Source organism: Cyprinus carpio, chromosome A8 (assembly GCF_018340385.1).
Source record: "Cyprinus carpio isolate SPL01 chromosome A8, ASM1834038v1, whole genome shotgun sequence".
Classification (NCBI taxonomy): Eukaryota; Metazoa; Chordata; class Actinopteri; order Cypriniformes; family Cyprinidae; genus Cyprinus; species Cyprinus carpio.
In genome coordinates, this window is record NC_056579.1 from 728,367 (window position 1) to 749,226 (window position 20,860).

At 35.2% G+C, this 20,860-nt stretch overlaps 2 protein-coding genes across 2 annotated transcripts in view; one reads left to right on the forward strand and one right to left on the reverse strand.

Moving 5' to 3' along the window:
* Nucleotides 1-514: 514 nt before the first annotated feature.
* LOC122145880 (peptidyl-prolyl cis-trans isomerase C-like) lies at nt 515-6,977 on the reverse strand. Its single transcript, XM_042761506.1, has 5 exons — nt 6,785-6,977; nt 4,815-4,928; nt 4,643-4,748; nt 3,304-3,488; nt 515-1,308 (listed from the first exon to the last, which is right to left on the reverse strand). The coding sequence occupies exons 1-5, from the start codon at nt 6,887-6,889 to the stop codon at nt 1,180-1,182; spliced, it is 639 nt and encodes a 212-aa protein (XP_042617440.1). The 5' UTR covers nt 6,890-6,977; the 3' UTR covers nt 515-1,179.
* Nucleotides 6,978-11,325: 4,348 nt separating this feature from the next.
* prdm6 (PR domain containing 6) overlaps nt 11,326-20,860 on the forward strand; it is a 24,768-nt gene continuing 15,233 nt past the window's right edge. Inside the window, 2 exon segments of the mRNA XM_042761504.1 lie at nt 11,326-12,160; nt 14,432-14,739. Of these exon segments, the coding sequence (XP_042617438.1) occupies nt 11,683-12,160; nt 14,432-14,739 (786 nt within the window). The 5' untranslated portion in view covers nt 11,326-11,682.

The window sequence follows — 20,860 nt, forward strand, 5'->3', positions numbered from 1 at the left end:
AGTCCAGATTAAAATGGAAAAAGAATTATGGAAATATATAAATATTATTTTATATTATTTAAATGTTTAGAAAGTAGCAGCTGTTTTTATTTATGGGGTTTCCAGGGTAAGGGCTGCATTTTCTGCAGTTTAGCGCCATCTGCTGGCAGAGAGTGAATGTGCTTCCATTCAGCGCATCTCTCACGTGTTCCTCCATGTGCTTCTCGTGCGTGCTTGTTTAAATCAGGGTTCACATGCGTCTTTAAAGCAGCATACAACGGTGTTGTGCATTTTGACCAGTTGATGGGAAAAGTATTCTTAAAATGCATTTCAAATTTCTGAATAATTTGTAATATATAATTATTCTCGGTATTTGGAAGTGCCCACGATAACAATATCGTGCATATTCATTACCGCGATATATCGCATTACCGAATACCGGCACAAGTCTAGTATTGACTGATTGAACAGTCGGGTTATAAAACACACCTACTGTTTTGATGTTTTTGCACAGAAATAAAGGACGGAAAACACATTCAGGAGAAGAGTATTTTATACACAGACAGCAGCATTATTGATCATAAAGTCAACATGAAATCCAAACCCACTCGATTTATGCTCTTAATTCATGGTTGTGAATTAAACACTTTCAGTTGCTCAGTGAATATTTTGTTTCATTCTGAAATACATCATAATACAGAGCTGAAAACAGATTTGTGTTTAGCAAAGCCATACCTAATTTAAATGATATGCTTGATTACGAAACTTTCTTTCAGATAATAAATATATACAATTAATTGTTGAAATCCACTGAAACAGTATGTCGTGAAAACCTACTAAGTGGTTGCTAAATATGAATGCAAAACAAAGTCAAAATGAACCGTATTTACATCTTTTCTCAATAAATAAAAGACGGATTATTTTAAGAGCTTATTTGTGTTTCTTGTCGTAATTCAGATAGTCGAGTTTTCAAACACAATTCAAGTATGTGTGTCTTATGGCACTCAGAGGATCGTAATAAACGCACGTGTCGTTGATTTTTGCAGTAAAGCATTCTTCAGCATGAAAAAGATACACACATATGACTCCGTATTAAAAGTGCCTGCATAATAAGAGAAGAATTGAATGAGGATATGATGGAGGAAACCGTCACAGAACGTATAGTCACATGAATATATGATGAAGACGATGAAGAACGGTTCACCATCCCTCCACTTCCACGACGAAGGGCTCTTTGAGCTTGATCTTGCCGCTGTTGACGATCACACACTCGGTGTAGGGCAGGTTACGATCGTTAGTGTCCTGAAGCTCGATGGTGTGAACCACAGCCTGAAACACAGCTGCTTTAGATCTTTGTGTCAAACCTTTATTTCTACAGTGCTTTATACAATACAGATTAACAGTTCTAGACAAGAACACAGCGATTCAGTGATGCAAACAGATTCAATTCTGCTGTAAAAAAGATAATAGTAAACAGTCAATATTCAGTCAATCAACTATTAAAGGAGTAGTTCACTTCCATAATAAGAATCTCCTGATAATTTACTCGCCCTCATGTCATCTTCAGTCGCAAAGAAATGAAAATTTCTGAGGAAAGCATTCCAGGGTTTTTCTCCGTATAATGGACTTCAATGGGGTCCAAATCACAGTTTCAGTGCTGCTTCAAAAAAAAAAAAAAAAACCTATGTAAATGTTTTTTTTCAGAAAATGAGCAATGGTTTCTCTAGATAAGACTCTTATTCATCGGCTGGGATCCTGTAGAGCTCTTTGAAGCTGCACTGAAACTGTGATTTGGACCCCATTGAAGTCCATTATTCGGAGAAAAACCATGAAATGCTTTCCTCAAAAACCTTCATTTCTTTGCGACTGAAGAGAGAAAGACATCTCGGATGACATGAGGACAAGTCAATTATCAGGAGATTCTTATTCTCTAAGTGACTAATGCTTTAACTACTAAATATTGAACTATAATTTTAATCAACACTGAAACCAAACTGAGTCAAATATTGGCACTTTTGCATTTTTAGAGCAGCTTTACAGCTGAAATTCTATTCATTTCATAATGAAGAACTTTGCAAAATTAACAGATTTTTAATTTCCTGTTTAATTACATTGTAAAAAGTGGTTGTTAACTTAAAGAGCTATTTCTACCTACTTTAACCCATAAAAATCAGTTTTGTTGGTATAAATCAATGTTTATGGGTGGAAGACAAAAAGAGGTTTTCAAGAATCAAATCAATACAAATTTGAGCAGCTTTAAATTTTAAAATTGAAACATTTAAATTTAGAATGTGTCCTGTTTGATTTGAGTAAAAAATAATGATTATCATACATTTTCATCACGATTTACTGAAGTCGCTCTCTAAAATATCATTTAGTGTAAAAATTAATCTAGTCAAGAATATTTAAAACCAGAATCATTGGATCACAGATCAGCTCCAGTCTTTCCTGCTAACCACTCGGCTTTACTTACGTTTTTAATCATTTAATATATAGTCAAATTTAGTATGATCGCTTATTCGTTTATATAAGTACAGGTCAGAATAAGTATGTTTCATTTTTACATAAATATATCTGTTACGCTGAATGGGGATGACATTTTGACATTTTATTTTCACAAAAGTTATTTAAAGCATACACTTGACTGGCATTTAATATGTATTTAATATTTAATTTTTAGTGCTGTCAAATCGATTAATCGCGATAAATCGCATCCAAAATAAAAGTTTGTGTTTACATATTACATGTGTGTGTACTTTATATGTACAGTATATATAGATACACACATATATGTGTAAATGTAAGAAATATTTACATGTGTATATATTCATAATTATATATGATTTATATTATATATAAATATATATATATAATTACATTAATATTTGTATTATATTTATTACATTAAAAATTAATTAATTATTACATTAATATTTTTATTACATTAAATGTGTATTTATATATACATAAATAAACACAGTACACACACATGTAATATGTAAACAAACTTTTATTTCGGATGCGATTAATCGCGATTAATCGATTTGACAGCACTAAAAATTTGAAATAAAATCACTTTTGTAAATTTAATGCGGTCACCCAAATGGGACGTCTCGTCTTTGACCCGAATGCAATAGGTTCAGTGCTGTTTAATAATATTTATGTCTTGATTAACATGATTTACTGTAGATGTTCCCATTGTCTCGGTGTATGGTGAAGCTGCTTTGAAACATTCTGTACTCTATAAAGCGCTACAGAAATAAATGTGACTGTAGGTTTGTGTGTGTGTTAGTAAACAGATGTAATGTGTGTTTGTTCTCATACCATCCCCTCCAGGACTTTGCCAAAGACCACGTGTTTTCCGTCCAGCCACGGCGCTCTGGCTAAAGTGATGAAGAACTGCGAGCCGTTGGTGTTGGGTCCGGCGTTCGCCATGCTGACCCAACCAGCGCCCAGATGCTTGAGCCTGAAGCTCTCATCAGCAAACGTGCTTCCGTAGATGCTTCTACCTGAAAGACACAAGAACTGAGTCTCTGCAGGAGAAATTTAATTGATTGAAATGGGGTGTATGTTTACACATACTGCACGAACTGTCTCACGTCTTACAAACTGGTCACTGCAAGAGACTTAATATTTAATAAATATTTGCTAAAATGTTCTTCATACAAGTCTGCTGTCTTGTGTCATCAAGGTGAAAATAACAGTTTTACTGACTGACCCAATGCTTCAGTTCATGTAAACCAGTGTTTTTTTAGTATCATTGATATACTATTGTAGTTTTTGTTAATATTTTGAATTTGTTTTTATTTTTATATTTGCTGTTTACATTTTTTTTATTGTTTTTTTTAAGTTTTAGCAATTTTGTGTTTTTTATTAGTTTTTTAAAAATGTCTATACAGTTGTTTTTATGTTTATTTATTAGTTTTAGTTATTTTTGTACTTCAAGTAATTATTATTTTTTTTTTAAGTTAGGTTTAGGTTTTAGCAATTTCTGTGTGTGTGTGTGTGTGTGTGTATATATATATATATATATATATATATATATTATATATATATATATATATATATAGATATATTAGTTTATTGAGTTTGTTTTTTTTAGTACTTTACTACATGTGTATATATATACTATAAGTATAGAATAATATTAATTGACTACATGTAATTACTATATGGTTAGGGTTTGGTTTAGGGTTACTTGCATGTACAGTAATTATGCATAATTAATTGTTATTATAATAGTAAGTACATGTGTAACAAGGACACCTTAAAATAAAGTGTTACCAAATTTTGTGTTTCTGTCTTTTGTTTGTTTTTATTAAATATGTTTGCATTTTTTTTGGTACTTAAAGTTAAACTAAAAGTAAATGAGAAATGTTGCCGTGGTAACTAGCTGAAATAATAAATAAGTTATTTTATATTTTAATTTATGTCAGTTAATGTTTATTTTATTTAGTACATAGTTTTAGTTAATTATAATGACCCTGTTATAAACAGAACCTTCAAAATCTGATTCATTCCGAGTGTGTGTAATAATCCTTCCCGCTGTCAATCATCAGTTTTATTGGTTCATTTCAAACAGAGTAACATGAACATTTCTTGTGTTCCAGAGAAAGAAGGAAGTCAAATGAGTAAATCAGCTCATTCTCTTTCTGCTCCTGACCTCCCGTTCCGTCTCCAGTGGAGAAATCTCCTCCTTGGATCATGAAGTCCTTGATAACCCGGTGGAACTTGCTGCCTTTGTACCCGTAACCTTCTGCAGAGAGGACCTGCTGTCAGTTATTGTGCGGAGTCCTGTGTTTTCTGATGTGTGTCGTGTGTATGGTGAGTTTTACCTCTCCTGTGGCAAGAGCCACGAAGTTCTGCACGGTCAGCGGAGCGACCTCTCCGAACAGACCGATCACGATCCTGCCAACCTCGTGTCCTCCGACGGTGATGTCAAAAAACACCTGCGGCACAAACAAACTCTTTCACAACTCAGCGCAAGAGCACAGATCAGCACTCTGTATGCCTGTGTTACACTAATATATGTATTATTTATATCTATACTAATAGTAAATAACTAAATAATATATAAATTAGGTTGGCTTGAGAAAGTGTGCTTTCACTTAGTGTGCTTGCTCTTTTCTAACTGATCGGACTGACGGTTTTCATAAAAATAAAGATTAAAAATCATAAAAATCCCATAGACTTACATTGACGGAATGTTCAGATGAGACAAGACTAGAACATGCTATCAATGTACTAACTCATTCTAGCAACATGCTAATCATGCTAACAATGCATTAAAACATGCTAGCAATGTGTTAAATCATGCTAAAACATGCTATCAGTGTGCTAAATCATGTATAAACATGTTAACGGTTTGCTAAATAATGCTAACATGTTAAAACATGATAAAAACATTTTAAATAATATTAAAACATGCTAGCAATGTGTTAAATCATGCTAGAAACATGTTAACAAAATGTTAATTATGTTAGAAACATGCTAGCAATGGGCTACCAACATGCTAGCGACATGGTAATCATGCTATCAACATACTAATTATGTTAGCAACATGCCAATCATGCTAGAAACAAACTAATCATGCTAAAATGGGCTAGCAATATGCTTATCAAGTTTACAAAATGGTAACATCACAGTAATGTAGAAACATGCTTGTAGCATGCTAGTTCTGTTATAACCATTCCAATGACATGCTGGAAACATGCTAATCGTGCTAGAAAAATGCTAGCAACATGTTAACAACATTAATTATGCTAACAACATGATAATCATGTTAAAAACATACTAGCAAAATGTTAAGCATGTTAGAAACATGCTAACAAAATGCTAATCATGCTAAAAAATGTTAAAAACATGGTTATATGTAATCATGCTAACAACATGGTAACCATGCTAAAAACATGTTAACAAATGCTAATTGTCAGAAACATGCTAGCAACAGGCAAACGGCATGCTAGCAACATGCTAATCATGCTAGCAACATGTCACTCATGCTAGAAACAAGCTAGAAACATGCTAGTCATGTTAACAATACGATAATCTTCTTAGAAACATTCTAGAAACATGCTAACAACATGCTAATCATGCTAGAAATATGCTCGCAACATGCTAACGTCATTTTAATCATGTTAACAACATGTTAATCATGTTAAAATGTTAATCATGCTAACAATGTGCTAATCATGCTAAAACCTGTTAGCAACATGTTAATCGTGTTAAAAACATGCAACAACTTGTTAAATCATGTTATCAATTAATTAAATAATGTTAGCAACGTGGTATAAACCTCTATCTAATTTATCTAAATGTTCAAACTTCAAGCTTTTACAATTGCTTCAAACTTTCAGGCTAGGTTTTCTCAAGCCAACCTAAAGTTTGTATTGAAAATACAATACTTTTTTTTAATCTAGTTATTTATAATATTATATATATGCAAATATGCAAAATAAAACGTGAATAGACTATTTAAAAAAAGTGTATTATACAATTATAACTAACATAATCAGCTTATTCGTTCATAGTGCTGCTTTACTGTGTGTTTCTGCAAAGCTTCATACAGTATGTGACGCAGTCCAGATATGAAGCGCGCGCGTCGCGTCAAGGCGAGATGGAATGAACTACAGATGCATTTACGAACACGCATGCGCACGATCTGTCAACGTTTAAAAGACAAAAACACTCTACCGCTACGCCGCAGGTTTACTTCATGTAGATGTGGATGCAAGATCGTTTTGCAGCGATGAACGCGACGCGTCCGCGTCGGTTCGCAGAAAATGCTGCACGACGCGCGTCTCACCTTGTCCGTCACTCGCGGTCCCGTCCGCGTTTTAAAATCAATGGCGCTTCCCAAAAACGGCAAACAGAGGAGAGCCAAGGCGCGCCAGAGGCGATGTCTGCACATCTCTGGATGATGCGAGCGCGGATTTGACTGAAGAGAGTCAGTGGATTCCGTGACGCGCGCGTCTTCCTGTATGACGCTCCGCCTCCCGCGCGCGTCACTGTCTCAGGAGTTTATTAAAACCCCGTTGCTACTACATGCATACATATTAATCTACAGTACACGCTGATTCATAAAGTATGCCCTTCATCAGTGTACAGAACAACGGAGAAATGTAAATAAACTGGAAAAAATGGTATAGAGACATTATGACTCAAAAATGACACACTTCACAAAGAAAGACATGTGAAGCACTGAATTCAATGTGAAATTTAAAAGTAGAAAAATAGTGTTTTCACGTAAAACACTCCAATAATCTGTGTTGTATTGATATTTTTGGAAAATAGTTTTTATAGTGAGGCCAGATGTTGGCTGTCCTGTTGAAAGACCCGGTTTTCACTGGTGATCTGGAACAGGAATGTGGTCTAAACCTTAGATTGTAGTCTACCAGCTAACTACCACGCACAGCTAACACTTTAAACTGCATTTTCACATAAGCTGCCCAAGTGATTTTGGTTTGATTGTTAAAAACATCTGGAGTAAATAATAATGTTTCAGATGTTTACTGACACCAAAACGAGAGAAACTGAATGAATACACTCTTAAAAACACAGGTCCTTCCTTGAAGAACATTTAACATCAATGGAACCTGTACATTGCCAACAACATTCTTTATAATGGAAAAAAAGGTTCTTCTGATGATTAAAATGTTCTTCACATTGCAGTGATGCCATAGAAGAACCATTTTTGGTTCCCCAAAGAACCTCTCAGTGAACAGTTTCTTAAAAGAACTGCTTTTCAGAACATTTTTCCGCTATAAAGACCCTTTAATGGTTCAATGGATGTTTTCTGCCAATAAATAAGCTTTATTTTTAATTGTGTAAAAAATGGTTCTTTTCAGAAACAGGTCACTGGAACCCAAAATGCTGCTTCTATAGCATCGCCGTGTAAACTGGAACTGTTCTTTGTAAGAGTGTAGGTTAGTAGGCCTAGAAATCCTTCATTGTGTTTATATTTAGTGCCATATAAATCCTGTTCTAATCTGGTTTGCTCTGCAGTGTCTACTCACAGCGCACGATCCGAGGGCCGCGGGTCCCTTAATCAGGTCAAGTGCACGCTTCATTACACTCGCTGGTAGCTGCCATGTAAAGCACCAAAGCTCATCTCAGAAGGCCTGACCCGGGAGAGCTCGCCGTAATGACTTCTGAGCTGATGGCTGGTCTAATCATTGGCCCGGACCTGATTCGAGTCTACCGTTGTTTCATTCAGTGCTGGTGTTTTACAGGAGACCCCCGTGAAGACGCTCAGATGTGCAGGTTTGGTTGGTATTTTACAGGTTATTTCAGCAGGTTTCAGATTAATTATGGATATAATGAGGAAGATGCTTCAAAACCAAGACCATACTGACAAAAAAAATAAAAAATATATTCAATGGTTAAAGGTACATGTGTAAAAATATATTCAAATGAATTAATATAAATATAGTTGGCGTTAAACGTTTTTAAATGTGAAAATCCTATATACAGTATATACTACTTGCTCATACATACTGACAAACAGTGGTTTCATGAAGAAATGTAAACATCCATGTAATCTTTCCATTGATCAAGAGGTTCTTAAGATTGTTCAAATATTCTTTGCACTAAGAAAAAATGGTTCTTTTAAGAACTTTTGGAACATATATATATATATACATTCAGTCTTCACCTTTGTTTCCTTACAGAGATCCTGAAATAGAATTCAACTACAGGTATATATATATATATATTGATGAATTCAAAAAATACATAAAAATATATATATATATATACATTCAGTCTTCACCTTTGTTTCCTTACAGAGATCCTGAAATAGAATTCAACTACAGGAAGAAATCACTGCAAAGATGTTGATGAATTCAAATATGACAGAAAATTGTGTTTTATAAATAGCTGATTTGGGAGTTCAGGTGCGATTTTAGAAATATAATTCACCATGTTTCATCATGATGAAGACGAGTGGACTTCCACTGACTGGTCATTGTGTGGTCATACGGTTAACACTCTGATGACTGTGATCTTCAGTTCTGTCAGGACGTGTTACAGGGATTCTGAAGACTCAAAGAGAGCCGAGCAGTCACTGAGCTGGATTGAGAGAGAGCATGATGGCATCTTCAGATCTGCTTCACGCTGACCGTCTGCGTGTCTTCACTGCTCCTGCCAGCAGCTGATGGAGCAGAAATGAGGTGATGTGGTGCAGTGTGGGCTTTTAACCGTCTCAGGAGGTCTAGTGCATCAGAAAAATTACTAACAAAAATATGTTCTAAGAATGTGTTGCTAATGTTCCCATTAAGTTTTGAGTGTTTCCAGAATTCGTAACATTGATTTATTTATTTTTTGGGGGTTATGTGAATGTTAGAGAAAAGGGAATGTTTGTTAGAGAATGTTACGTTTGAATGTTTTGAGTATGTAGTAACACCTAAAGACTAACATCCAACTAAAATGTTTCAGAAAACATGAAATAATGTTCTTGTGCTCACATCATTAAAGACCAGATAACCTTGAACAAACATTCTGTTATTGTTACCGGAAGAACATTTGTTCATAAAAATATATCTCAAGACATCTTTGCTTTAATCAAACTAAACTACCAAACTCGCGACTGATCCATGCAAGTACAGCATTCATACATTTTATGTAAAATAATAATAATGTAAGTGATTATAAAACAGTTTGGATGATTTTGAGAGGCTCTAGTGCGCCCCCTTTGTCCCGTTTGACAGAATGACAGCGACACATTTCAATATTCAATTGAGCTCAGTCAGACTAAAGTGAATATTTAATTTCTGCGTTCAGTAGATGATACTGTTGTTTAACCACACACCGATTGTTCAGCTGATGAAGCGTGTATCTTTCAGTAGACAGCCACTGCATTAAAGAGTTTTGAATCTGGGACTTTGAATACACTGTAAAGACTGTAAAAACTTGATTCTGTCTTATTAATAGCTACAATTATCTTAATGCAAACCAGTAATCGAATGCATTTAGATCAGTGCTGAATTTAATACTGTTTATAGATGATTGTGAATTGGCTACACTCATGTTTTCACAGAAACACTCTAAAGGACAGAAAGTATTTAAAGGACCAAACCCGAGCTGGAAATGTGCGATATGACTGAGTTCACTCTATCAAACGACACACAAAAAGAGTTTTGTTAATGGATAAATAGAAAAAGCGTTTTTACATCATTAATAGATTGATGTAAAACACACTCGAGGCACTTCTATAAATCTCTCTTTTTTGCAGTGGGTTATTACCAGGCAATTTATTATAAATCTGTGTTGCAACAACAGGACGAACATCAACTCCCATCTGAATATATACGTCTATATTAATGAATTATATACTCAGCAACCCGTGACCTTAAAACTAAGAGGCGCTGGTGGCTGAATTCTTTATCGGACTCCTGTCAAACGCAGCCGTTCATTTGTCTTTCAGCCATCAGCAGAATTAATTAACAAGAAATGCAAAGGGTCTAAGTGAATGTCAAACAGCAGTCTATGTTAATGAAAGACACACCTAAACACTTTTTTCACGCGCTGAAAATATACAAATGAAACGCGAGTTTACGCGCAGTTTTAATAATCCGTTTTTTGGCACAGAAAATGATATATTTGGGCAGTTAATGTATCGATCTCTTCTGCCCCTCGAGTGCACTTTATTTCCTCGGTCATTTATCAATGAATAAAAACACCAATACGCTGTCATAAGAGCAGTGTTATTTGGAAATGTGACAACTATGAATGGTTTTATAGGCATTAATGTTATTATCTAAATAATAATAATAATGATTTAATGAATTAAAATAGAATTATTATTTTAATGATAATTGCGCCACGACCAAAATACAGCTTTAAAAATCTAACGAACAATAAATCTGCGCGTTGTTCTTGCTCACATTCTTTAAGGGTGACATGCATTTGTAGACAAGAATTAATTTTCAGACGATTATGTTTGTGTTTTGGTTCGTTATCAATCTGCAGAGAGCTCTGGATGACGAATGGGCCTGTCAGAAAGTTGCCAGTCAAAACATTTACCCCTCCTCTGGTGTAAAATGCCCTACATTCAGATACAGAGCGCTTTTCCAAACTTTCTCAAGCGTCTGGAAGGAAAGGCTGGGAAACGGAGAGCTAGTTACGCGGTCTTATCTGTTGCGTCAAGCGCGCGACTTAAAGAAATAATACAATTATCAAATGCCTGATTGATAGAGTCATTAATTATCATGCAAACTCAAGTATAACATTCTGACAATAATTAATGATAGAAGCTTTCCAACTTCCAAAGAAAAGCGTTTTTTTTTTTGTTTTTTTTTTTTGTCGAATGCGTAATTGCGCTTTTCTATTCTAATGCATGATCCACAACTTTAAAAAAGAGGACAAAAGTCCTGCTAAATGAAAACTAACTGAGCGCGAGACAGATGCTCAGCATCACTTCTGTGTCTGTCTGTCCAGAGGCACGTGCTCGAGCGGGGGCGCGATGCGCGCGAGAGTGGGAGGACGCTCGCGCTGACGGGGTTCGAGCACAGCTCGCGGTCAATGCAGTGATGGTGTGAGTGTCCGAGAGCCACAGCCTTGACTCCTCTGACAGGGTAAGTGTGTTTCAACATGAGGCGCGAGCGCAGAAGTCCGGAACGCCTCGGCTTCTGTGTTGTAGTGTGTTTAGACGCGCGCCGCGGCCTGACTAGTTAAGTTAACCAGCGATTATTTTCTGAAGAGCACATGAAAGTCCACCATCATCATCATCATCCATCATCTGTGCTGCTGTTACAGTCGGACATGCTGAAGCCGGGCGAGCCGAGCGGTTCTGCTTTCCTCAAAGTGGACCCGACCTACATCCAGCACTGGCAGCAGCTCTTTCCGCAGAATAGCGCACTGAAAGCCGCTTCTCTGCCGCCTCCGGTGCCGCTGGAGAACCTCCGCCTGCAGAGACCCAGCCTGATATCCTCCTCCACCTCCTCCAGCTCCAGCTCCTCCACCGCGTCCCCCGCGGGTCAGATCGTGCTGTTCGGCCACACGCTGAGCTCCGACACCGGCGGCGGATCTTCTCAAGCCAAAGAACTTTGTTTGTCGTCCAACTTTAAGAATGATAAAGGGTCGCGGCTGAAGCTGAGCTCCGAGGAGCTGGACTATTATCTGTACGGACAGCAGCGGATGGAGATCATCCCGCTCAACAACCACAACGGAGAGCTCAACAACCGTATGTATGCTCTTCATAACACACACACACACACACTCTTAAAAATAAAAACATGGGGGAAAGGCTCACATGGGAACTTTTTATTCTCCAGTGTTTTTTATTTTATTTTATTTTTATAAAACATCAGCGTTCTGGTGCTTTGAAGAACCAAAACAGCATCTGAAGAACCTGCAATCAAACACCAATAAATATCTTACAGGCTATTTATTTTTTTTTTACTCAAAAGAACCGTATAGTCAACTCAAGAGCGAGATATGGTTCTCAAACACACCTCATATTTCTGGGAGCGTTGGCCAAAACGAGTGCTTTATTACAAAAGTGTTTCTTGCGAATAATACTAATTATTAGTAGTTATTGGAAAAAAAAAGTCAATTTACGTGTTGTTGCGTAATGAAATAATTTGAAAATATATTTAAATAAATGCTGTAGCCTGCTTAAGTGAATAATTTAGTTTTATGATAAAACAGCAACATTACTGCATAGATAATCTTCTTAAAGCAGCTTCTTGTTTGTATGTTTGCAGTGGGGCCAAAGATTGTGTTGTGCAGCTGATTCTACTCTATTTACTCTATATTTGTTGACTTTGACGAGTTTTTTGTTTTTAAACCAGATAACTGAGGAATTATCCGCGAGAGGTATCGAATATCCTGAAATTATTTACTGAAATGAAAGATTTTAACAAATTAAAATAAGTAGAAATGAAATCAGTTGACATTCAAAGCTCGTTTTTAAAACGCATATTCAACGAACATAATTTTTTTTAGCTGATTTGTAGCTATATTTAAATTGGCTTAAAATCTGAGATGTCTTAAATAGTTTTAATTAAAAATCAAATGCATGATAATTACATTGTCACTGTAAACAACTGAAATAATTTCTACTCTGAATTCTTCTGAACGCACGCTTTTGAATCTTTATTAATTGCGAAGTAGATTTTGTCCCGTTATATTTCCTCTCGCTTTCCGATAATATATATAGGCTATATTATTTTTTTCTGGATAATTAAATACGCGCTCTCATGCACGGAGGGAAATACTGTATGAACGTGAGATGTGAAAGCTGGTGAGTGATCAGCAGATCTTCATCGATAAATGCAGCAGCACATGAGGGATGAGAGGACAACACACAATTAATTGCTGTATAGTTTTGTAGAGTGAGTCCGGATCACTGATCGATCTGCTCCATCGGCCCACATTCATCATCCCAGCACGGGACATGTGTGTCTCCGGGGGACACTGAGACTTCTTTATCTACATGCGCGATTCTGAGCCCATATTTCAGAGCAGTGCAGCTCATTTATAAAGCGCTTTACAGACCAACACATGTACTGCTGTAACACGCTGCTGACTGAACTGCGAATTTCAGATGAAAATATTCTGATGCACAGTACAAAATAAAAGAAACACGACTCGAGACGAAATAGCACCTACATCGCCACTACGGTCAGTTTAGAAGATGATGCACATTCCGCTTTATTTCTGTATGTCACTGTAATGAGCTGCACGTGCTACTCACGTGTAAATCACACGTATCACTCATATCTATTTAAATGTTGAAAACAATCTAGTTGTATATTTTTTTTTTTTACTATTTTCTTAGTCGTGCAAAATTGAAGTCAACCTCTTAAGCACATTTTTTTTAAATATAATTTCAAGGCAAATGCACAAAATATTTTTGCATAATTTAAATCCAAATGCACAAAATCTTTTTTTTTGGTTGCATAATTTTAATTCAAATGCACGTTTTTTTTGCATCATTTAAAGGTAAATCATTTAAAGTCAAATGCACATTTTTTGTATCATTTCAAGTCAAATGCTCAAAATGTTTTTGCACAATTGAAAATCAATCATTTAAAGTCAACTGCACTTTTTTTGCATAATTTAAATTCAAATGCACAAAAATCCTTTTTGGCATCATTTAAAGTCAATCATTTAAAGTAAATTGCACATTTTTCAAGTCAATAATTTAAAGTCAAAAGCACAACACAAACATAAGCACATTTTTGAGTGATTAATCTTGTGAAATTATTGAACGCTGTTGTGCTCATAAGATGAAGAATATATTTGTTTTTTCATGCTTTAGGTTTAAAGTTGTTCTTCAGCCTGTACCTTCAGTCATTTCCAGCAGAGAAGCAGAAATGTCTTCATGCACCAGCTGACAAAAGCACAATTTAAAGTTTGTTTGTGACTCAGTGAAGGGGATCTTGGGGGCCGTTTGGGGTCCCATCTGTGTGCGGGTAAATAACCGGCCCTCTCGCTGTGCTTCCCTCAGGCTGTGACATGTGTGCGGACAACCGGAACGGCGAGTGCCCCATGCACGGACCCCTGCACTCGCTGCGGAGGCTGGTGGGCACCAGCAGCTCCTCGGCGGCCGTTCCTCCTCCAGAGGTCCCGGACTGGCTGAGGGATCTGCCTCGTGAGGTGTGTCTGTGCACCAGCACCGTCCCGGGTCTGGGATACGGCATCTGTGCATCCCAGCGTATCCCACAGGGGACCTGGATCGGGCCCTTCCAGGGCGTCCCGCTGCCGCTGGAGAAGGTGCAGTCGGGATCCGTGCGAAACACAAGACACTTATGGGAGGTGAGGTTATGTGTGTGTGTGTGTGTGTGTGTGTGTGTGTGTGTGTGTGTGTGTATGTGTGAGTGAGTGTGTGAATTCAAACAACCTGATGTGTCGAACACAAAGAGGGGTGGGCGAGAAAAGCCCAAACACACTAACTAAAGGTCAGCAGCTTCACCTCTGATACCAGCTGACAGACAGAGAGAGAGAGAGAGAGAGAGAGAGTGCAGATGGATCATCAGTTATCAGCTCTCTAAATATAGACATGGACAGATATGCTTAAAAGATTATTTAAAAGGGTATTGTGACATTTTAGTTCACAATTCTGACTTTTCTGGCAATTTGATGTGAGTTTGTTTTTCATAATTCTGACATTTTTCAATATAAACTCAGAATTATAAAATGTGAACTTGCAATTCTGAGAAAAAAGTCAAAACTGAGATGTAAGCCAATAATTGCACGAATAAAAGTCAGAATTGTGAGCTAAGAAGTCACAGTTAACCTTTTAAATTTTTTGACAGAAATAGGCTTAAACAATGTTAGTGTACATGGAAGCTGATTTCTGACATAGAATAAAAGATAAAAGGGTAACTTTGACTTTATGTCTCACAATTCTGACGTTTTTCTGTATGATCTCAGAGAAAAAAAGTCAGAACTGAGATATAAACTGACAGTTCAAGAACAAACGTCAAGACTGAGGGATACAAAAGTCACAACTACCTTTTGTGTTGATTATTAAAAAAGGTGATTTTCAAAAACAGAATTGTGAAAAACAAAACTCGCAAGAGAAAAAAGTCAGGAGAAAATATTGATAGAAGGAAACTCAGAAGAAGTCTATTTTTAATCTGTGACAGAAAAAAAGCAAAATTGTGAGATTTAAACTCAGTTCAGAGAAAAAAGGCAAACTGCACAATATAAACTCTGAGGAAAAAGTTCAAATTGTGAGATGTACAGTAAACTTGTAATTACAAAACAATAAAATTGTGAGATGAAAAGTCAGAATTGTGAGGGAAAAAGTTGAAATTGTTAGATATAAACTCATAATTAAGAGAAACAATAGTAATCTGTGAGCTGTAAACTCAGAATGATGAGATATAAATTAGAAGAACAGTCAGAATTGTGAGATAAAAGTAAAAAAAAAGCAGAATTGTGAGATGTAAACACAATTCAGAGAAAAAAGTCAAAATTGCAAAATGTAAACCCACCCAAGTTTCTAATTTGGAATTATGAGATATAAACTCGCAAGCCTGAGAAATAAAGTCAGAATTGTGATTACCTTTTTAATATTTTATTTGTGTGGCAGAAGCAAGCTTCCATAGATGTGCATAAAGCTAAACTTCTCACGCTCTCAGAAAAAAAGGTACAAAAGCTGACACTTTCAAAAGCTGATAAAACGCTCCATTTAGACACACTGCCTCATGACAGCTTTTGTACCTTTTTTATGTGCTTTCATTTTTTACATGAAATTGTCTGAAAGCTGATGTGAAAGGCTTGCTTTGAAATGGACGGTGAGACAGAGATGTAGCTGGACTGAAGCGAACACTGTTCCTGGTTCAGTGTGACGTCAGGTTCTACAGGAAACATTCCTCTGGATTAAAGCAGACGGTGTGTGTGTGTGTGTCTGAGAGCAGAGAATGAAAGGCTGGAACGTGTAAAACACAAACATTTGAGCTGAGTTCTGCTGCGAGCGCCGCTGAATGATTCTCTGGAGTGTGTCAGAAATCACTGCTAATGGCAAATGAATCAGCGGCTGGGTTTGGCAGAGCGGTGTTGGTGCTCGGAAGCTCGACAGATTAATATTTCCCCTGTTAGATCATCTATTAGTTTAATATGAGCGAAACAGATCTCACGCCGCGCTCATTACGGCCGATCCAGCGTTTGATGAAGTCTGTCTGACCTTTTATTGACGTGTTATTATGGCTCCTGCGGTCGTAGCGCTGATGTATGGAAGTCTTGTGGGTTAAACACCTGATTGCAGCCATTTATTCAGTCAATTAGGAGCAAATAAAACTGATGGTTCATCTGCTGTTTCTTTAAATGACAGAGATATAAAACAGAGATAATGATAGTCCAGGTGTAAGTTCATTAGAGAATCACACATATTTTTTATAAATAGATACACACACACACACACACACACACACATATATGTGTGTGTGTCTATGTGTGTATATATATATATATATATATATATATATATATATATATATATAAAATCAGGGCTGTTATAATGTTTTATTATTACAATATTTTTTATTATTTTTATTGTTAATTGTATACATTTTTAATTATAACTTTGTTCTTTTTAAAATTATAATTGCACAATGTGCAGATTAATTAATTGCAAATTAATCACACATCAATTTTGGCTGTGAAATGAACCCTGAAAGATCATTTAAATTTATTATTATGTTAAATGAGAGGCATGAATAGACATTATGTAAAAAAGGAGCTTTGGAAATAAATATTTTGTTTAAACTTTGCATAATTAATGAAAATAAATTAATGAGTTTGTTTTGAAAAAATTAATACTGAAATATTAAATGATTTTTTTTTTTATTAAAATAAAAAACAAATGAGTGAGTCATTGAATCATTCATTCAACCGATTCGTTCAAATGGCTGATTCATTCAGAAACGAATCAACTGACTGGCTTTATGAAAGAGTCACTGAATCATCGACTCACTCGATTCATTCAAACGGCTGATTCACTGCTGTGTGTTGATCAGAGACGCTTAGCAGTTCTGCTGTGGCTTTGATTGGAACTATTTTCATTCAAAGACAGACATTATTGAGTCTAAAACACAATATGAACTTCTTGTCTACCAAACATATGCAGTGGAGCAGATGTTGGGGAGAAACAGCTCTCTTGCTGGTGTGATATTGCTAAACTATATCATATGATATAAACATGAGAGGGTGATTCATCTTTTGTGTTCACTTCTAATATTCTAATAGTATTCTAATAGACTCCTCGTGTTCATCAGCAGCTGCATCAGTGTGAGATGACGGACGAGGCGCCACATTAAATCCATTTTAACATGTTATTTTTTCTATAATTAATCGCACCAAATGAACGTGTTAAATGGACAGCCCTAATATGTATGTGTGTATATGAGGGATAAATCAGATGAAGCTGCTGCTCTGATGTAAACACAGGCTTGTTTATTCTGCCGCTGGTGTCCGGGGATTCGAGTCCGTTCCTTCGCTTCTTTCTGTGGCCTGTCAGAGCGCTGCAGAATTATTACGCCCACTTTTCCCACCCTGAGTCTGGAATGCTTTTCTAAAGAATATTGTACACACGTCTCTCGTCGATATTGCCCATTATCAGCCATATTTACCAGCTATAAATCGAGCGAATAGTTCTGTTTGGTGGTGTTTGACCGTCGGCGTATCCAACTCAAACATCTCTGCGCTGACACGTGAGAGTCTCGCCCAATAAATAGCGTGTCTTGTTAGAGGCGCTGTCATGATGCCGTGAGCGTGACGCGAGTAATGTGACATTTATAAACTAAACACTGTACCTGTGCTGTTTTACTGCAGTGAATTATCCTGGAGCTCATGTAGAGTGTGTCAGCAAGTGTTTCTGGACGTCTCACAGGATACAGTGAGGAGATCTTGAGTTGTGGAGGAAGATCACATTTAAAGGCGTAGTCACCACAAAAAAAAAGCTCATTCTGTCATCATTTACTCTCTCTCGTGTCATTCCAAACTTGTATGTGTTTCTTTCTTCTGCTGAACACAAAAGAAGATATTTTGAAGAATGTTGGTGAACAAACAGTTGACGGTAGCCATTGACTTCCATAGTATTTTTTGTGCATACTGTGGAAGTCAGTGGGACTTTAAACCATTTTTAAACCAGAATGTCATAATTTCTTTGAGTATACTGTCCCTTTAAATACAGTCCACAGCAGTGTTGATCTATTATCAATGAGATATTATTGTAGTTTTTATTAATAGTTTTATTATTAATGTTTTTATTATTAATAGTTTTATTATTCATTTTTATTAATAGCTTTTTTTTTTAAACGTGTGAGTATGAGAAAGATACATTACAAATACAATTTATAATTATTATATTTTGTTTTATCCTAATTTTTATTTTTCAAGTTTTAGTGTTTTTTTTTTGTATTTTTTTATATTTGTATATGGTTTTTTATATATATATATATATATATATATATTATATATATATATATATATATATATATATATATATATATATAGATATATATATATATATATATATATATATATATATATATATATATATATATTTATATACATAATAATATATATATTATTATTATTATTATTTTATTATTTTTTTTTTTAAGTTTTAGTGATTTAACACTACATCAAGTTAAGTAAAAATGAGAGAAAATGTATTTATAATAATTTTTGTCTTTTTTATTAGTTTTCTAAATTTTATTTCAGTGTGAGTTATTTTTAAGTTGAACTAAATAAAAATGAGAAATGTTGCTTTGGAAACTAGTTTCATTAAAATAAGTTATTTTTATATATATTTATATTTTATTATTTTTATTTCAAGTAACAAAGAATGTTCTGATAACACTTTACAATAAGGTTACATTTGTTAACATACGTTAGTTAACACAAACTAAAAATGAAGCATTTATTAATCTTAGTTAATGTTGATTCCAACAATTCCTAATACATTATTAAAATCTAAAGTTGTATCTAATAAGGTTATTTAATGGACCTGAGCTGACATGAATGAACAGTTGTGTTTTTATTAGTTAGTTAATACATTAAATATAGTTACTATAAAGTGTAACCAATTTTTGTAATGGTTTTAGTGAGGATAATAACCTGGTGGTTCTGTTCATCTGATTGTGAAAACACGTCAACTGATTCTGACTGAATGCTTTGATGAAGCACAGATATCTCGAGTCGCTCCAGATGAAGCTGATACAGTCGGCCGCTGATGGGAATAATATTTTCTCATTGGCTGAACGTGATGATGTCGTGGCGATGGGCTGCGGGCCAGGATAATTATTTTATTTCTGCTCTTGTTTAACGTGGGTTCGCCGACACAGAAAGCTCTGTAATTTGTCACTGAAGTTATTTTATGCTTCATTTGTGTCTCTGTTGTGAAAGAAAGCATCTCGGGAGTTTGATCTGAAGGTAGAGCGAACGCTGGATCTGTGACGTTTCTCCATGAATTTGGTTCTTCTGCTGAGGAATGAGCGTCTCGCTGTGTTTTCATTCGAGTTTTTATGGTAGCTTCGTGTTAGACTTGTTTAGTCTGTACGTCTGATTTTAAGCGCTTATATGACACATATTGACATCCAGCTCCGCCTGTTATGATGTTATAATGATATGAACACTGTTATGATATTAGAAATGACTGTGTTTAACAGATATAGAGCTTTGTTCTGATAGTCGCTGACAGCAGGGAGAAACACAACATTAAACACATAATCATAAAATTAAATAAACCCTTTATGATGGTATTTAGTCAGAATAGCAAAATAAATAGACTAAAATACTAAATGCAAACTAAACTTCCAATTTATAAAATTCCCTTCTAATCTGTTTAATACTAATACAGTGTTTGTTCTGCTGTTTATACATTTAAAATATTAATCAGCAGTTTTATTAACCAGTCTGTCATGTTAATAATTTAGCATATTATTAGATCTATGCAAATTGGGAAAATATTTATACACTTCATGTTTGATTGCAATTATTTATTTATTTTTTTTAATTTAGCATGATATACAATTTTGTCACAGTGTCACTCAATGTCTTTTATTTTAAATGTATTTATTTTATCTATTTTATAGGAGTGTCTTGGCCTAGATTACCTGTAAATTACTAAAGGTTATTTATTTATTTATTTATTTGTTTTAAATTTATTTTAAATTTATTTAATTGGTTTTATTTAAAAAAAATAATAATAATTTGAGCTTCCTGGCCCAGATAGGGTGCAAAATAGCAAAAGTTATTATTCATTCATTCATTAACCTTTATATTTACATTGATTTATTAACTTTTATTTTACCAGAAAAGTCTTTCTAAAATCAATAATCTCTTTAACAGGATTGTCCTGGCCAAGATATAGCAAAAATGATTTGTTTATTTATTTTATTTATTTATTTGTTAACATTTATATTGT

Excerpts from the sequence above, each read along its gene's own strand:
- LOC122145880 (XM_042761506.1), bottom strand. The coding sequence starts at position 6,889 with ATGTGCAGACATCGCCTCTGGCGCGCCTTGGCTCTCCTCTGTTTGCCG. Across the intron at positions 4,749-4,814 it reads TGGCTCTTGCCACAGGAGAG|GTCCTCTCTGCAGAAGGTTA; the intron begins GTAAAACTCACC and ends AACTGACAGCAG. Across the intron at positions 1,309-3,303 it reads GCAAAGTCCTGGAGGGGATG|GCTGTGGTTCACACCATCGA; the intron begins GTATGAGAACAA and ends GCTGTGTTTCAG.